This window comes from Miniopterus schreibersii (genome assembly GCF_964146895.1).
Source record: "Miniopterus schreibersii genome assembly, chromosome: 7".
Lineage (NCBI taxonomy): Eukaryota > Metazoa > Chordata > Mammalia > Chiroptera > Miniopteridae > Miniopterus > Miniopterus schreibersii.
The window spans coordinates 75,866,304-75,884,806 of NC_138108.1; the positions used below are offsets into that span (position 1 = coordinate 75,866,304).

The 18,503-nt window shown below is 54.2% G+C and overlaps 1 protein-coding gene across 1 annotated transcript; it reads right to left on the bottom strand.

The window, feature by feature from the left end:
• Positions 1-16,000: 16,000 nt before the first annotated feature.
• C1QL2 (complement C1q like 2) lies at positions 16,001-18,091 on the bottom strand (the record flags this gene model as incomplete). Its single annotated transcript, XM_081143217.1, has 2 exons — positions 16,001-16,783; positions 17,408-18,091. The coding sequence occupies 2 exons, from the start codon at positions 18,089-18,091 to the stop codon at positions 16,604-16,606; spliced, it is 864 nt and encodes a 287-aa protein (XP_080999343.1). The 3' UTR covers positions 16,001-16,603.
• Positions 18,092-18,503: the final 412 nt, after the last annotated feature.

The window sequence follows — 18,503 nt, forward strand, 5'->3', positions numbered from 1 at the left end:
GCCTGTATTCCTTGGCTTGCAGCAGCATCACTCTCATCTCTGTCTCCACAGTCACATGGCCTTTTCCTCTGTGTCAAATCTCCCTCAGCCTTACTCTTTTCAGGACCTTTGCGATTACATCGGGCCCACATGGATCACCCAGGATCACCTCCCCTTCTCAAAGTCCTTAACTTAATCTCATCTGCAAACTCGCTTTTTCCACATAGAGTAACTTTCATAGGTTCTGCATTCCCAGTGCTGTGGACATCTTTGGTGCCTTTTTCAGCCAACCACAGTGCATCCGTCAGGCACCACCTGAGTGCCAGGCCCCAGGCTGGGGATTCACAGTGGACAGGCAAGCACAGTGTCTGCCCTCAGGGAATCTTGGAGCTGGTGCAGGGCTCTGAGTCTTCCGTGTGTGTGTGTGTGTGTGTGTGTGTGTGTGTGTGTGTGTGTGTGTGGCAGGGAAAATGTCCATGCCCCCCTACCAGATGTTTTCTTGGGCACCTGGTTGATGGCATGCTGTTCACATGCACTGGAGAGGAGGAGTAGATTGTGGATGTGAGGAGGGGGCTGGAATAGGGGGACAGCCAACATACTTAGAAACCCATGGACCATTGACACTGACCAGTCAAAAGAGACTTTCTCAAAGACCCTAATCAGGCCAGTGGTTAGCCCTTTAGCTGCTGTCACATGGAGAGGTCCAGGGATCCTGGGGAAGAAACCAGGCCAGCTTGTGTGGCTCAGGGCAGTGGCTATTTATAAATCAATGTTAAGGATTTTAATATTTAAGTATTTAAATAAAATATGTAAGTACTTTAACCCACACTTATGGCCTTGCTGGTATCTACCAGCTGGCTATCAGCTCTGGGTAGGGGGTCCAGAGGTTTGTTTTGAACTTGTTACAATTAAGGTGGCAGTTCAACAGCTGAGTGGCACTGCCAGGAGCCTAGGAGCAGAGCTTCCAGGGACAGGGAAAGTTATGCCCAATGAAGAGACTGGCACCCCACACCCAACCCACCATCCTAATACCTGGAAGACTGTCATTGAAACAGATTCTTCTAGGCACCGAAGAGCATAAACAATTCCATCACCTTCTTTTTTCCCCTCTTAATTTTCCCCTAAACATTTCTGTATTTTTCTTAAAAGCCCTTTTATAATGGAATAAAATGCTCTGTCATCTAACTGCATTTACTAGAGCCAGCTCTTGGGACTGCAACTTTGCCTGCTCCTGCTTGGTCCCTTTGTCCCTCCCCTTGACTCTCTAATGCCAGGGCCAAACCCGAAGCCCCAGGGCCCAGCCCCTCTGGGGGGAGGGAAGTGGGGAAGGATCAGGCATCTCCTGTTCCAGCACAGAGTTGAGCACTCAGTAGGTGATAAAGGTACAGGGAAAAGAAAGGAATGTGAAGGCCAGACGACTTCCCCTGGACAGAGTGACAGAAACGTCAGGCTTCGTGAGCTTAGTAAAACAAGGAAGTTTCCAACCACTTCATTGCTCAGTAAACTGAGACCCATAACTCTGTACTTGGCTAAGTACCACAGAGGGTTTACAATGACGGTTGGTCTTCTGGGCTATTTTAGATGCAATCTGCACGTCCTCTCTACGTTTGCCGATGCTTTGCGTCATTCTAAAGTGCACCTGAGCATACCACGGGCAAGGCCGCCTGTCAGAGCCTGAGCTCTGCACACACTCCCCTTCCTCTGCCACCAGCCACTGCTGCAGCGGACAGAGTCCCCGTCTGCCTGTCCTCTCTGAGCAAAGCTCTCATTCACGTTCACACTGACAGGGCCTTCATCACTCTGGCATGTTGGGGAAGCCTACGAGCCTGTGCCCCCAGCACACTGTGAACTAGCAGCTCCTGTGGAGAGAGCCCCTCTCAGATCCAAGGACAAGGCCTGCATCGGGGAGCCACTCCACATGCATTCACTCAACAAACGTTTACCAATGGGACAAGGCAGGAAGTCAAATGCACAGGCAAACCAAGTCCCTGCCCTCCTGGAACTTGCTTTCTAGTGGGAGAGACAGACAGTAAACAAGCAGAGCCAGCAGTGTAGGGGTAAGTGCTGCAAAGAAAACGAAAGCTGGCAAGGGGGTGGGCCAATGGGATGAGCTGTGGTAAGTGGGAGGTCGGGGAAGGCCTTTCTGAGAAGGTGGCATTTCAGTGGAGACCTGAATAAAGTAAGGGAGGGGCTGTGCTGATACCTGGGGGAATGCATTTCAGACAGAGGAGCAGCAAGGGCAAAGGCCATGAACAGGAGAATTCTTGGCTAGAAACAAAATGTCAGGGAGGCCAGAGTGCCCAGGAGCAGTGAATGAGGACAGGAGGCCACAGAAGGGTGATGCCAGAGGGCAGCGATAATGGAATGAATGAATGAATGAATGAATGAATGAAGCCTAAGAACAAAACCTAAATTCAGGCCTTGGGTCATGTGCACGATCTTGAGTAAGTCACTCTTTTTGTTGTTGTTAACCCTGAGGATATTTTTTTCCATTGCTGCTTTTCAGAGAGAGTGAAAGGGAGGGGGTGAGAGGGAAGGAGAGAGAGAGAAACATCGATGTATCTCGACTGATTGCTTCCTGCACTCGACCCAACTGCGGGCGGGGAGCAAACTGAAACCCAGGTACATGCCCTTCGGTGCACAGGCTGACGCTTTAACCATGGAGCACACCTGCCAGGGCTTGAGCAAGTCACTCTTAACCCTCTGTTTCCCACTCCCCATGGATAAAAAGAGAGAATTATACCCCAAAGAGCCTGGACTAGAAATTAAGAGGACTTGATCTGACTCACGTTCTATCATTTTCTAGCTGAGTGACCTTGAGGAGGTCATTTTACCTCTCTGAGCTCAGTTTCCTCACCTGTAAAATGAGAATCATGGTGCCTGCCCTGCCAATCTCAGAGGCTCGTGGTCTGGATCAAATTACATGATCCATGTGGAAATGGTTTGTAAATGGCACGTGTCATACTAACAGAAGGGCTTGTTGAATGCCTCACTCAGGGTGGGGAGATCTGTGGTTCCCCAGAGGATTCCCATCAGAAGTTCTCGCTCCCGCTCAGCTCTCGCTCCCCCCTCAGCTCTTCCTGGGGCAGCCTTTTCTCTTCCGTTCTTGCCCTCAGTGTTCTCTCTCTCCTGCTTGCTCCCTGGCTGCTGTGTCCCTATCATTCACAGAATGTTCAGCTTGCTTTATAGATATTGGGGTGCTCACTCCTTAAAGGGTGTGGAAATAATTTTGCCCCCTTCTTCCTCCACCCTCCCTGCGCAATGTGTCCTGAAAGACCTCTCAACATAAACATCTGACCCCACATCTCTCCTGCTTGCAACCCTTGCCTGGCTCCCAGGCCCTCAGACAAACATCTCAGATCTCTTTCATGTCACACAGGCCACATGGCCCCCCCTGAACTCTTCAGCCTCCCTCTTGCTAGTATGTGGCTACAAAGAACCAATTTTAATTTCTCTAGACAGTACCCAGCCTTATGCATCAACACCTTTGTATATGCAGTTCCCTTCGTCTGGAATGTCCTCTCCTGTGTTGCCAACTCCTATCCAACTGTCCAGAGAACTCCTATTCATCCTGCAAAACCCAGTATAGATGTCTCTTTTGAGGGCAAGACTTCCTGGATCATGTATTCTTCCTTCACAGATGACATTAGCCCTTCCCTCTGCTGTGCTCCCCTATATCTTGTGCATGCTTCTCTCAGTGTCCTTATACCATGATGCCCTTGGATGTGTCTATCCCTCTACCAGACCATGCATGAACTCCTAAGTCATCTCTGTCACCCCAGCACCTACTACGGGACCAGCACATCGTAGGCGGCCATGAAACTCTTACTGAGAGGAAATGAAGTCACCTTGTGGGAACAGGTCCTCTGCCCTGAAACTCAAAGCAATTCAGAGTGACCTCCCCGGCTGGGCAGGTGTGCGCGGGCTGTCTCCTCCATCCTGCTGGATGCGGCAGCTCTGAAGTGAAAGCAAGGCCCGCAGTCCACACTCTGGACTTAGTGTATATTACAAATGAGCACATTAGTGAGCCGGCATTAGAGGCGTTTCTATTGACCTAGGGGGGCAAGGCTCTAAATTTAGCCCCCAAGCAGAAGTTGCTGAATGTGTCAGCCTCACAAATGGCCCAAGTTGGGGAGAGGCAGAATTCCATTTGCATGTCAGAGGAGCTTTATCTGGTACCTGATGTAAGACTAATTTTATTATTAAATTATCAACACTGATTTACTGAGAAATACGGTACTGCCGGGAGCTATTTTTAACCTCCCGCCTCAGCCTCACTTAGCAAACAAATCTTCCTTTGAAGGACACTGCATTTGCACAAGTGAATTAGGTGAATAAATATCCATCTATTCATGAAGTTTCTTTATTGAGAAATAAATAAATAACGGCCCCTGAATGCCTTCATTGTCCCCCTGGCAGGTTTCCACGAGGATGATGGCTTCTGCTGAGCGTGGCAGTGACAGGGACAGGGGAAGGGGCCACTGTGTGAGGCGCATCCGAGAGCGGGTGGGAAAGACACTGGCCTGGGTGCCTGGGGGCACCCTGTGAGGCTCTGGGTCAGGGCTGGTGGCACTGGCCATGTCTTCTCCACCCCAGCACATGGCAGGGATGGTCCTGGTCCCAATCAGCACCTTACTAGGCAGGAAGGATGGGACTCTGGTACCAGCCTGTGGCGGTTCTGCCACTTAATGTCTCTGAGACCTTGGGCAACTTACTTAGCCTCCATCTCCTCATATATGAAATGGGGGGTCCAGCTGGCGTGGCTCAGCGGTTGAGCATTGACCTATGATCCTGGAGATCACGGTTCTATTCCCCATCAGGGCACATGATCAGGTTGTGGGCTCCATCCCCAGTGGGCGATATGCAGGAGGCAGCCAATCAATGACTCTCCTCATTGATGTTTCTCTCTCTCTCCCCCTCTCCCTTCTTCTCTGAAATCAATAAAGACATATTTAAAAAATAAATAAAAAATGATTCTCTCATGGTTGATGTTTCTACCTCTCTCTCCCTTTCCCTTTCTTTCTCTGAAATCAATAAAGATATATTTTTAAAAATAAGTAAATAAAATAAAATAGGAATACTTCCTACCTCATTCTTTGGTGACTGGGGGGATTAAATGAGATAACATGTTTAAAGCACTTAGAAGAGTACTGACACATATCAAGGGTCTGGTAAAGTTTATGTATTAATATAGTCATCATCCTTGTTGGGAATGGGAGAAAAGCAAGGACCGAGGAAGTATTCCTCAGGGGACCTCAGTTCCAGCTCCACCCCGTCCAGCTGTGTGACTCTGGGCAAACCCCTGGACCTTTCTGTTCCTCAGGTTCCAAGTCCATACAATGAGTGGGATCACACCTGCCACTGCAGGAAAAAATGAGATCTTGAATGTAAAGTGTTTACTGTTTACTGTCAGTAAACAGCGGATGTAACAGGAGGTTAAGATCAATACTGTCTAGCATCCTGTTTCTGAACTCTCGGCACCCCGCTTTCCTCTTCTTTCCCTCCCCTCCCACAACCTGGTGCTCACCGGGGATCAAATGGGAATCAAGAATCTGCTCTCTAGAAAAGATGCTCTCATTTTCCTGAACCGGCGGCATCTTTATTTAAAATTGTGATAGTTTGTTTCTCATGGATTGCATTGATTCTGATGTTTTCAATATTACATTAAAGCTATTTAATCTTGATTACTGAGGGGCTTTTTGGCATCTCCTCACCCTGGGCTCAGTCCTGCATGGAAGCAAATAGGAGCCTCCGTGTTAAGGAACAAGAGGCCCCATTTGGCTGGGGAGCAAGGTGGAGACAGAGAGGCGGTAGAAGGTGGAGCCCAAACAGGACCTGCCAGTCCTCAGCTTTGGCCCTTGGAGGTTACCCTGTGCGTGCCGGATGGCACAGGAGGTTTAGCAAGCAGGGAGCCCAGGGTGAAGTGTGCCCCCGACAGTGCCCCAGCTTCCTTTGCCCACCGCTGGAACGGCCAGTATGATGGGGAGTGATTGGGAAAGCCCTGCCTGGGCCCCTGGCCCCCAGCTGCCAGCGGACACTCAGGGAGCGGAAACAATGGCTTGTTGTTTGAGGGCTGGGGCCACAGGGTCCTTCATTTGTCCAGCCCATTAGTCCAGCCATACGAAAGGAGGCAGCTGGCAGCGGGCAGTGAGGACTGGTTAGCCAGCTTCCAAAACACCCATCTTAGAGGCAAGCTCACAGCCCGCACGCCCTGGAGCTCAGCCGCGACAGTGCCTCCTCCCCGAGCCAGGCTGGTGGCAGGCTTGCTCCCTCCTTATTTCCCACCCCCCAACCCCGCCCCGAAGCCCACCCCTCCAGAAGGAACTTGACAGCAGAAGTGGAGTAAGACATAGCCTAAGTTTCTCCCTCCGCAGCCAGACCTCCCAACACGGGGGCTGACCACAGCGTAGGACTCATGAAACGCTCCTCCAGAAAGGGGGACCCACATGTGGGGCCGACCACACCCCCCTCAGCAAAGGTGGCCAGCTAGCCTGTGGCCAGAGGCCAAGCAAGGGCTCAGGCAGATCCCAGCACCCCGACTCAAGGCACGAGGCACCTGCCCCAGGCTTGCCGGCCTGTGTGTCTCCAGGCAGGAGTCAGGTCCGGCCACCTCACCTGTCGGTAGGAGAGATCTTGCCTCACAGTGTCAACGTCACCAGTGGGGAGCTTCCTGTCCTCTGATGCCAGTCACTTGGACAAATGGAGATGTCACAGCAGACCCAGCCAGCAACCCGGGTCATTACAGAAACCAAACTGGAGGCGCTCTCTGTAACCTACCGTGTGGGTGAGTGTGGGGGCTGGAGTTGCTGCAAATGACAGAGAAAATAGCTGCCACCGCACTTAGGAAATATCCACCAGATCCACTCAGGCCCATAAGCATGTAGCTGCTGCTACCTGCCCAGGTTCCTGCATCTGTGTTTCCAGAACATCTTTAGGCAACTTCAGCCCCTGCTCCGAGATATTCCTTGTCCCCAGCCCCCCACATCCCCAACACTCAGCCCTCAGCCTGGACCCCAGCCTCTGACTCACCCCAAACTCAGACTCCAAACTCATTTCAAAGGAGTCAGCCACAAGGTTTATTCTATGCTTCGGGGGCAAGGGCAGTGAACCAATGGCATAACATGCTCCGTCTTTCCGGTGTGAGGCAAGAAGGACCCAAGTAATGGGGAGTCTGGGCCAAATGCAGAACCATTTCAATTAACCCTATCACCCCCCCCCCAACATGTACAAGCTCCCACATACATATGAGAGCGCCCCGGGCACAGCAAACCTGCACACGCATCACCCTCACGGGTAGAGAGGCTCTGGGAGACCCCTTCCAGGGACAAACTCCACTCCCCTGCCTTTGCCCATGCTGGCCCCTCCCCATGAGAATGGCACTCTGGGCTCAGTGACTTCCTCCATGGTGCTGTCTCCTCCCTGCTTCAGGTGACACTTTCCCAGACAGGGCCCTGGTCTGGTTCCTCTCCTCCATTGAGAGTCCCTGACTCAGGAGTCACCACCTCTGGGAAACCCTCCTGACTACTCTCACCCTTCCTGGGCCCTCTTGCTTCCAGATGGAGATCCCCTGTCCCCAGAACAGCCATCTGGGCAACCCCTGCTTATGTGTGCAAAGTCTCAGCACACACCTCAGCATCTCCACTGTGTGCTGTGGCCAGATGGCTCTGAATTAGAGCTTGGGTCCCAGCATTTATTAGCTATGGGGCTGCAGCACTTGGGCCCCAGGATTTCTTGGCTATGGGGCTATAGCACTCGGGCCCCAGAAATTCTTAGCTATGAGGCTGCAGCACTCGGACTCCACCATTTCTTAGCTATGGGGCTATAGCACAGGCCAGTTAATGTCTCAAGTCCCAGCTCCTCAGCTGTGAGATAGAAAGGATAACACTCACCTTGCAGGGCCACAGAGAGCTTCAAATGAGGTCACACAAGTCACATGCACCTCCCAGTAGGTATTCAAAGGAGTCCTAACTCTGTTATCATTGATAATTATTATTCCTGTCACCAACCAGACCGAAAGAGGATAGTAGCCAGGTCTCGTGCCACAGAGCGGGGAGCACAGTGAACACCCAAAAGCAGATTTTGAATGGGACACATGGTAAAGGTGGGTTCTGAAGGCCAGCAGACTTCTGCAGTGGGATGTTGTGCCCTTGGGCAGGGTCCCAGCCTCGGTGTGCACCCGCAGCTGGCCACCTTCCAAAGATATGTAAGACCCATACCAATCTCAAGGAAGCAGGGCAGGCCTTAAGAGAGGCTGTGGCCTGGACTGCATGCCCTCCGTGCGCCCCCTCACCCAGCCCTGGGAGCTCGAGGGGTTAGCAGGTGTCTTACTATGCAGGGCGACAGGCCCTGAGCCACAGCACTGGGCTGTGTGTGTCAATTTGAAATCTGCCATGGTGATCTAGCTGGGTGTCAATGGGAGTTTGCATATTCATGCGGCAGAGCCCTGAGACAGTCCGGGCTCCAGGCCCAGTTGTGCAGGGCTTATTAGCCTGGGAGTCAAAAAGGATCCCAGCAGGATCTGCACTGGTCATTGCACACATACCAGCGTCTGAGGAGCAGCTCAGCAATGCTCACCATCGGGCCCATCCTCTCTAGGAGGCCAAGGCCTGAATGGTGGAAAAGGCACCAGGTTGAATCCTGCTTTTGACACACAATTGAAAATGGCTTCTCACTTCCTCATCTGTGAAATGGGTGCAACTTTCCTCACCTCACAGACTTACTGAAAGGATCGTAGACACATTTGGGAGTTGCCCTTAGTGGCTCCTAGGCCACTGGTATGCTCATAAACACCAGCTACCGACACTGGAATCCTGCCTTTCTCACTCTAAGCAGCCTGGGTTGGCTGCTTCCCGAACCCGGTCAGCTCCGGAGACAGCAACGCGCCCCCTAGGAATTATTTCCGCAACACCGCCTACCTTCCCTGGGTCTCAGGCACCGACTCTGTGCCTCACACTGTGCTGTGACATCTCATTAAAACCTTCCCATGGGTAGGAGCACTGGCTCCATTTTACAGTTGGGGAAAGTAAGGGTGAGCAAGTTAAATATCTGTCAAAGTATTGCAGAACCAGCTTAGGGTTAAGGCGGGCTTGAATTCAAGTTCAAAAGCTATTATTGTGTCCCACTGTATATCAGTAGCTTAGAAAAGTTGCCAAGGGGTACCCGTGAAAAGGTGACTTTTTCGAAACAAAGGTTTGAATGTTGAGATTGCCAGCTTTTATTGAGCACGTCCATTAACACGGTGACTTCCATGATCTCAGCCACATCCCCTGATCTTAAGGAATAGGTGGCACTTTAGAAGAGGCAGTCACAGCTTAGAGAAATTATGCGGCAGGCCTCAAATACCCAGCAGGCCAGTATGAGAGCCAGGCACTGCGTTACAAGAAACGGGACCTTCAAATCAGACAGACGTGAGCTTCAAACTCAGAACAGCCTTGCTATGTGATCTTGGGCAAGTCACTAGCCCTCTCTGGGCCCCAGTTTCAACCCTCACAGATTTGGGGCCATTTAACTAGCGGAGCCTCAAGTTCCTTCATTGATGAAATTAAGCAAGATAGCACAGATAAGGGACTCGGCTCAATAAAAAATAAAAAAAGGTTAAAACCACCTTTTTTTTCCTCTTTCCATTCTGCGTCGTGACCTGGTTGCTTTTCAAGGCCTGGGCTATTTTGGTGCACTCGGCTGCCGCCCACTGCTCAGTCTAGTTGCAGGGCACACGTCAGATGCCCAGTGTGGCCTGGCTTCCCTGTGCATCTCTCTGCAGCTGGCCTGGAGTCCCTGGGCACCGGATCAGAACACCCTGCCCTGCCCTGCCCGTCTCCCTCCCCCATCCCCGGGGTAGTGCAGGGGAGGGGCAGCAGCGCCCAGCCCGCGCCCAGGGCTGTGAGGGGGGAGGGGAAAGAAGGGGCCATTCTCCAAGCCTCGGGCCTGGGGACAGCTGAGTAGCCAAATGAGAGTCGAGTTCCGGCCCACTTTGCACAAAGGAAACTGACCCTGCAAAATGCTGCCTCCACCTGAGGAAAGAGGCCTCGTTTACTAATCCCCACAAGGCCCTCGTGGGGACACAGGCACAACCATTAAAAAGCACAATCCTGCCAGTCAGTTGCCCAAGAGTCAAAATCAAGAATGGTATCGCCCGGCCGGGCGTGGCTCAGCAGTTGAGCTTCGACCTAGGATCCAGGCGATCGGGGTTCGATTCCCCGTCAGGGCACATGCCCGGGTTGCGGGCTCCATCAATGCCTCTCTCATCATTGATGTTTCTGTCTCTCTCTCTCCCTCTCCTTTCCTCTCTCTGAAATCAATAAAGATATATTAAAAAAAAAAAAAATTGGTATTCTCTCTAGGAAATCCCCACCCCCCCACCATCAAACCCCAAACCCCAGCGGCCCCGCCTCCACGAACCTTCACCCTCCCTCGGATACAGCGCATCTTTAACAAGGTTTGAAAAGCTGGAAGCAATAGGTGGGCAGCAGCATGGCTCATCCTAACTGCAGCCCCGCACGCCCCCCCCCCCCCCCCCCCCACACACACACACACACACAGCCGGGAGTCCCTTCCTTCTCCCTGGGCCACCAGGAGCAAAGCTGAGCTGGCTGGAGTTCATCTCTTTCCTTAATTCACTCAGTCCCAGGGCAGGGGCAGCTGATGTAGAAAATGTACCAAGAGGTAGACAGTGAGAACAGAAGGAGGGAAGCACTCGAGTAACTGTAAATTGGATAAAGACATCGTTCCTGTTGCTTTGAAAGTAAGGTGGGACTCTCCCACACGAGGGCAGAACCTGCGTCTGGGTGGAAGAGCAATGTTGTTCGCAGAGGCTGTTCCTCTGCTGGAGCAGGACCGTCGGGGACAGCTCCCAGGTCCCTTAGCCCACTGAGCTTCACGGTGGGCTCAGGAGGCTCGTTCCAGCGGACAGCCGGCGCGGGACAGTGTGTAGAGTGCCATCTGCACTCTTTTTCATTTCTGGGGAAGGGGAGTGCGTAAGGAGGAGGGAATATTTACCTTCTGGCTTAAATTTCTCTATAACTTGTTTACGTTTTTTGCAAGTGTATATCACAGCAACAATTTTTCAAAAGATGTTATTCATTTGAGGAAAATAAAAGGATCTCAACAGCAAAAGCAGCAACTGAGCGGCCCCGCTGGAAGTGAGACTGCTGCTGAGCAGCCCCAGGAGGCTGAGGGACATCCTGGGGGCCCTGGGGAGGGGCCTAAAGCAGCCCTACATCAGCCCAGGTGGCAGTGGTCATAAGCTCATGTCAACTGGAAGGTTCTGCTGATTCTGGAGGTGTAACAAGGAACCTGAAGGTTGAAATAAGTGTTCCTCTGCACACTATCTCCCACATTCACCTAAACTCTACAAACCCAGGCTGGGACTGCGGGGGGGGGGGGGGGGGGGGCGGGGAGCATTGGTTAAAAGCAGCATTCAGCTTGCTGAGAAGATCCCCTCCGATCCCACTATAAAGTCAGACACCCGGCTGCAAAACTTTCTAAGACCTACCCTGTTAGGATCCCCAGGATTCCCCCATCCATCTATCCATTGCACAAATATTTGTTGAGTATCTACTGTGTACTAGGCACTATTGTAACTTCAGATGCTGGGTCTCCCCTTGCAAAGCCTACAGTCCATGGGAAGACAGACAACCAGACATGTGATCACAGTGAGACAGGCCCCATGGGAGGGAGGATCAGTGTTCTATGCACCTTCGGGGAAGGGGAGAAGAGGAAACCCATGGGCACCTGTGTGAGGACTGGGGGGCTACTAGAAGTGACATAGGACCAGCATGATTGGTGTGTGGAGCAGTGAGGAGGGGGAGAGTGAGAAGTCCTGGAGAGAAGGGACCTGATTACAGTATTAGGAGAGAGCAGACACTTCAGAGGCCTCTACAAAAAGTCTGGCACTGGCTTCACCTGCAGAGTGCTTGCCGGGGAAGCTGGTAGTGTCAATGGGCCCTTACTGTCATTTCTCCAAGATCTCACCTCACCTCTCTGAGCCTCAGTTTCCTCATCTGTAAAGTGGGATTCATAGCAGTACTTACTTCTTAAGGGTGTCATGAGGAAGCAATCATGCCTTCCTGCCAATCCCTGGCCCATCATAAGGCCTTAAATACAAGCTGCAGTTCTGCCTGATGGGTGCTGATGCAGTCAGTGCCAGCACCGAGTGGCAGGCATGTGGGGCTCACTACCCTCTTCTATTTACTTCTGAGTATTTCTGAAACTATTATCATAAACCTTATTTATTAGAATTCCTGCTCCTATAATTTTCTGCAGTTGCTGCTGTGATGCACGCTCCTTGGGACATGCTCTCAGTCATCAGAATGCAACAGGAGTAGGAGATCAGGCCATTCCTCCAAATTCCGCACTTCCCCCTGCTGAGTTCACCCTCCTCACAGTCGGAGGGGCCCATCCTGCACCCAGCCTGGCATGATCCTCTGAGAGTGCCAATGCCAACATCAGAGCCTCAAAGCCAGGCACGAGAAGGAAATACTGAAAGTTTAATTTTGTTTCTTTTTAATCTAAAAAAGAGAGAAAGCCAAGCATTACTAATACGCAAAATATGGATTGAAACTGCACACTCCGAGGGTTGAAGTGCACAGCCTTCCCTGTGACTCACGAGAGAGCATGTTTTCCTGCCTAAGATTTGGGGAAAATGGCAAGTTGAGCGTAAACATGGATTAACTCTCATTTCTTTTTATTCCCATGAGGGGAGCCCTGTCCCCAAACATGGTTGGTCAGCTGGAATATATAGATACTGACTTGAATGTGCAGATCCTCTGATGAACATAAATACAAAAAAGATAGAATTTTTCAGCTATGGATTGGCAGGAGACATAAGTTATTCATCAGTCAAAGACATATATTGGGCATGTGTGCTTAAAAGTGTTTGTCCAATGGAATCAGTGAACTTTGGAGCAACCGGTCCCCACAATACACTGTGGTCCCTCCAAGGTGACATCCTGGCTAATGCAGAAGGAGGCCTGGATGGCTTGTCTTGGGTGCCCAGGAGAGCCATCTGCTCACACAGATAAGAAGGAAATGTGGCTGAAAGCATAACTTTCATCCCAAGTTCTGGGGCCAGGTGTTTATTTTCTGCACCCAGGGCCTCCTGAAAATAATTTGTCACATAGAAGCAGATCCTGGGAATGAAGAGAAAGCCCTCTTGCCAATCAGGGACAACCATGCTCACTTCAGCTAAACCCTCTGCACCTGCAAGATGTCCCCTTCCCAGCCCAAGACGGGGAAGGGAGAGCTGCTATAGAAGGCGGTCAGTGAGCCCTAAGGAGTGGGGAGTGCTGGTGGAGTCAGACAGGGCCAAAGGAAGCATTTAGAGTTTGCGACCTAAGGGTCCTGTTAGGCCATTAACTCTGACTCCAAGGCCAGGATATTCAGCCAAATTCCTCAGGACTGGGTGGTCTCTGGGAGGGCCCTGGGCCAAAGAATCAGGGCTGGCTCATCTCCTCCCGTCCCCGCAGAGGGTGCTGAGACTCCCTACAGAGAGGAGGGGTGGGAAGTGTGCCCCAATCATCTGCTCTCCTCTCCAAGGATTGGGAACTCTGTGAGGTGGATGTGCCCCATCTGTGGAGTCGGGCAGGGGCCTAGCCTGGAGGTCTGAGTTCAAGTCCCAGCTCAGTCTCCTATAAGCTTTGTGAACACGGGCCAGTCACTGGGCCTCTCTGAGCCCTAATTTCCCCACCTCCCACATAGACAGAATAATACCTTTCCTATTTCCTGCAGAATGCTAGCATGGTAATCTCAACCTAAGAACACAGTTAAAAAACAGACCTGAAAGCAATTGGGAAATTTAAACAGTCCTTTACAAATACGGTTGATAATAACTCCCTACTCTACTAGAGGCAAGAATGGTAAGTGCTGGGGTAAAGGGTTTCTTGCATTCCAGATGCACTCCAAAGCTGATGGCAAACAAAGGTGGCAGGGGTAGGGGGCCTAGCTTCGCCCTCCTTCCCTGCCCCCTTCTCAGGGAGTCCTCCAGAAAGATCATGGGATCGTGGACCTCACGGGGCCGGGAGGGCCTGCCTGGGACATGCAGAGTGTGCAGAGAGGCTGCTCCCGCGCGGGGCCTGCCTCCGCCGGCCGCCTCATCAATCTAGCATCCTCTTAGCAGCTGACACCTCTGGCAGCACCTCCCGGCAGCATGGGCATTAGAATTGCAAGAAGCCGGCTGCGCAGGGGCATACAGATGGAGGAATCTCAGATTCAAATTTGTCTAAGTATTATGAACAGCCAGACCTGGGCAAGGCGTTCCTACTGCCCTTCCGCCAAAGGGGAGTGGTAGGGGTTTTGTTAGAAGTACAAATTGCTTCTTAATGCAGAGAATAAAGCTGGGTGCTGGCACCTCCTTAGAAATTCCTCCCGCTCCCGGGAAAGCCACCGCTGCATGTCAATTTTAATTTTTGAAATTTAAACCGAGGGCTTTGTGTCTAAGCTCCATCTCATCGGAGGAAGGGGAGGGATAAGTCAAAAAGAATTAGGGCCCCGCTGGGGATAGCAGATCCATAGCAATTAGACTTCGTTTGGGTCTCAGACATTTGGCTTTAATCGCATTTCTGGATGATACAATTGACAAGGCATCAGAAATTGATACGTATGCAACTGTAGATGGGGCCCGACTCTGCCCTTCCCTGTTCCTGGGCTCAGCTGGGCTTGGGCCCCACAGTTAGCAGGGGCAGGGGGTGAGGAATTGGGGTTCAGTTTTGGCCATGAACTTGGGGAATGGTGGTTTGTGTATATATGTATATATATTTGTTTTCTGCCTGCCTGTCTCTGAGCACTTTTCCCCTAGACTCAAACCAGATGCAATCATTGTAACACTCAAGTGAATGACAATAAAACATTATTCAAATAAAATAAGAGCATAAAGAGGAACAGCAACAGCAACAGGACTTGAAGCAGGGGGTATAATTGTGTTTTCAGTGGGAGCCACAGCCTTCAGCATCCTCCAATGTGATCTGGGGACAGACATACAGCCATGAACATTGTCACCCACACTGACCTATGAATACAAGTGTGTGCACGTGTGTAACATGGATTAGTGATGACAACCACAACATTATATCCACATGGTGTGTGTGTGCCTCCAGCTTTACCCAGATACACACACTCTGGGATTGCCTCTGTGTGCACACATTTCTCTTCAAACAGCTGGTCAAAATGAACTCAGAAAGTACTAATAGGTTGTTAACTGGCTATTTTGTAGATAATTTCCTATTTATTGGAATTCAATGGCTCAAAAACAAAACAAACAGGTAAAAAAGAAAATCAAAACCATGTTGGATGTTCCCCTACTTCATGTGTGTGGAATGCTGATGGTAAATACAGAGAGAGACCAAACACTCGGGCTCAGAACAGGTCCCTCAACACCGTGCAATGAGAAGGGAAGGCCCCAGAAAAGGGTGTCCCTTCCCAAGGGATAGTGTCTATCTCTTCCCACGCAGTTCTGGGTGAAGTCAGGGAGCTGGATGATCCCCAGATCGCCTTAGTTTACCAGCTCTTTTCAGAGCTGTGACCCTAGCTGGTGGGGCCAGCAAATGGGCAAGTGCTGAGTATACTTTGTGCCTGGGTGGGTGTGTTCCTGCTGGGGACTTCTGCACTTCCTTTTCTGGACAAACATCCCAGAGATCATCTGCTGGCAAGTGCCTCATTCCTGCCTCCCATTTTCCTCCTCTACCCCTTCCTTCTCCAGAAACTCCCGCCCTTTCACACAAGGCTGGGAACCTGGAGCTTCAGCCACTCATCTCCCATCTGCCTCTCATTCTCCCTCCCCCACCTCCTCTGGGCCTCTCCAGGTCAGGGCTGCAGCCCCGGGGAGAAATACCACCCCCACCCAAAGGGCGGGATGCTGCTAGCCTATCTCCCATCTTTTCACCCACCTCAAGCGGCAGGGACAGGGCAGTGGCTGACAAGCAGGTATAGATGGGGCTATTGGGGGCCCAGGGAAGGTCTTTATGTCAAAGTGGACATGTAGAGGTCTGGCCTGGGGGCCACCCTGACAAAAAAACATCAGAGCCCATAGTCTAGAAACATAATTTAATGCATCGCAGTGGGTCTGAGTCGGGGAGTCTGGTGGAGAGGCGAATTTCCCTTTGCTGGGATTCTGAGGCGAGTGGGGTTTTGACTGACGGGCGGGGAAATTTGCACAAGTATTTCGCGTCTCAAAGGCCGCCCCAGGGAGCTCATGCGCACTTTGGCCGACCTCACCCGCCAGGGTTGGAAGGCCTTGGTCTTGGGCACTGGGAGAAGGAGGGGGACTGGAGGAGGGGGACTGAAAGAGGGCAGTTGTCCGCCCAGCCTGTCCAGTCCAATCAGGCTTGCACACTGCCCTGGCCCTGGCCGCTGCCGCCACAGTCCACTGCCTCTGGGGTTCAGGTCCACACTCATCTCCCCACCCTGGCCTCGCCGTCTCCCTCCCCAGACAGGGGACAGGGACCAGGAGCACTGCCCGCGGCGTAGTGAGTCGCAGACACACAGAGGACGGGATGGGGCAGGGAGGGCGGCAGGAATGCGTCTTTTCCAGAGATGTCAAGAAGTGTCATGAAGCGAAAGCGGTCCTTGCCGGGGGCAGCGCGCCCCTGCGCGCACAGGGCGACCTGCAGCCACCTCGCCTCGCCCCGGCGCCCTAGTCCGGGTACAGGAGGAAGCCCGAGAACGTGCTGTACTTGTTGTTGTTGCCTCCGTGCGCCTTGCCGCCGTCCAGCTTCACGTACACCTCGTCGCCGGGCTCGAGGTGCAGCACCACGCTGTTGCTCGCGTAGTCGTAGTTCTGGTCGGCGTCCTGCGCGATGGCGCTGGCCCGGACCTGCGGGCGAGCCGCGGGGCTGGGGTCGGGCGCTCCCGCCCCGGCCCTGCCCCGGCCCTGCCCCGGCCCTGCCCGGCCCCGCCTGGCGCGCCGTCCCCCGCTCCAGGGCGCGCTCCCACCCGGGCTCCACCTTCTCTCTCCAACTTAGCCAACTCTCTCCCTCCCCTTTCCTCCGCGGCCCAGAAGGGCGGGTAGGAGAAACGCTGGGGCTTCACGAGCACTGACCCAGCAGGGAGGGGCGGGAACCCGGGGCCCGGCGAGAGGAAGGGGGGCTGTAAGGCAAAGGGGCGAGCGGGGCGCACGGAGAGAGCTAAAGGAGAAGGAGGTTTCCGGGGTGCCCAAGGGGCTGCAGGCCAGGAACGCACCTAGCCAGGGAGCACAGTTTGGGCGGAGGCCTCCGGGCTCTCCCGGCACCGCCTCCCGCGCTCCTGTCGGGTAAACGCGCCCAGGGCGCCTTGGGAAGCGGGACCCCGCGGCGAGCTCCCTCCCGGGCTCGCTCGGGCACGCGCTCCCGCGCTAGCCAGCGGGGGGAGAGAGGCCGCCTCCCCAGCAGCTCGGAGCGCCGGGTGGGGACGGGGTCTGCGGGACTCGCGGGGGCCGGCGCGGCGGGGTGGGGTCACTGACCTGCCCGTTCTTGCAGAGGTCCGCCCACATGCTGGTGCCGTCGCCGCCGCGCATTAGGATGTGGTAGGTGAAGAAGTAGATGCCGCGCACCTGGCAGCTGAACTTGCCCGTAGTGGGGTCGTAGTGATTGCCGAGGTTGGTGACCACGTCGTCGAACTTGAGCACCTCGTAGCCTTCGTGGGGGCTCTTGAGACCCACGTAGAAGGCGATCTTTGGACCGCTGAAGGCGGCGCTGAGAGCGCCGGTCACTTCGCCCTCGGAGTCGCCGCCGCCCCGGGTCCCGCCCCCCGCCGCCCCGTCTCCTCCTGCCGCTCCCGCCGTGAGCTGCAGCCCCGGCAGCCCGGGCCTCCCGGCGTCGCCCTTCTCCCCTGGCGGACCCCGGGGTCCAGGCGGGCCCGGCTCTCCAGGGGGCCCCCGCGGCCCCGGCTTGCCGGGTCTCCCCGGGTCGCCCTTGGGTCCCTGGATGAAAGGGGGCGGCGGGTTGGCGCTCAGGTCTTGCATGACTTCCAGGGCGGCGGTGCTGGGTCCCGGCGGCGGCGCCTTGGCGCCCGCGGGGCCCCCGCCGGGCGCGGCGCTGTAGGGGTCGCAGATCATGCGGCAGGTGCCCATCATCTCATAGTGCGCCGCGCCGGGGGCTGTCGCCTGCAGCAGCAGCGGCACGGCGATGAGCAGCCCCAGTGCCATGGCCAGGAGCACGCCGACGGCCGCCAGGCAGGCGCGCCGCCGCCGCTGCCACTGCCGGGAGGCGCTCGCCACCAGCTCCTCCTTGCCGCCCGGGGAGGTAATGGTGGGGCGGCGCGGGCGGCCCCGCTCCCCGAGCTGGGGGGCGGACTCCGCGGGTCCCGGCTGCGCCCCCGACGTGGCGACTCCCTGCTCCGGGCGCCCGACTACTTCAGCGAGAGGCGCCGGCGCTCGCCGCGCGAGGGCTGCTCGGGAGAGCCGCGGCGCTCGGCGCGCATGGCGGGGCCACAGCCGAGCCGGCGCCTCCGGGTCCCGCCCGCGCGGGGCGCGGGGCGAGGATGCGGCTTCCGGCGCGGGCTCGGCGACCGTGCCTCTCGCTCGGCCTGGCGGAGCTCGGCGGGCTCGGGCGGCGGCG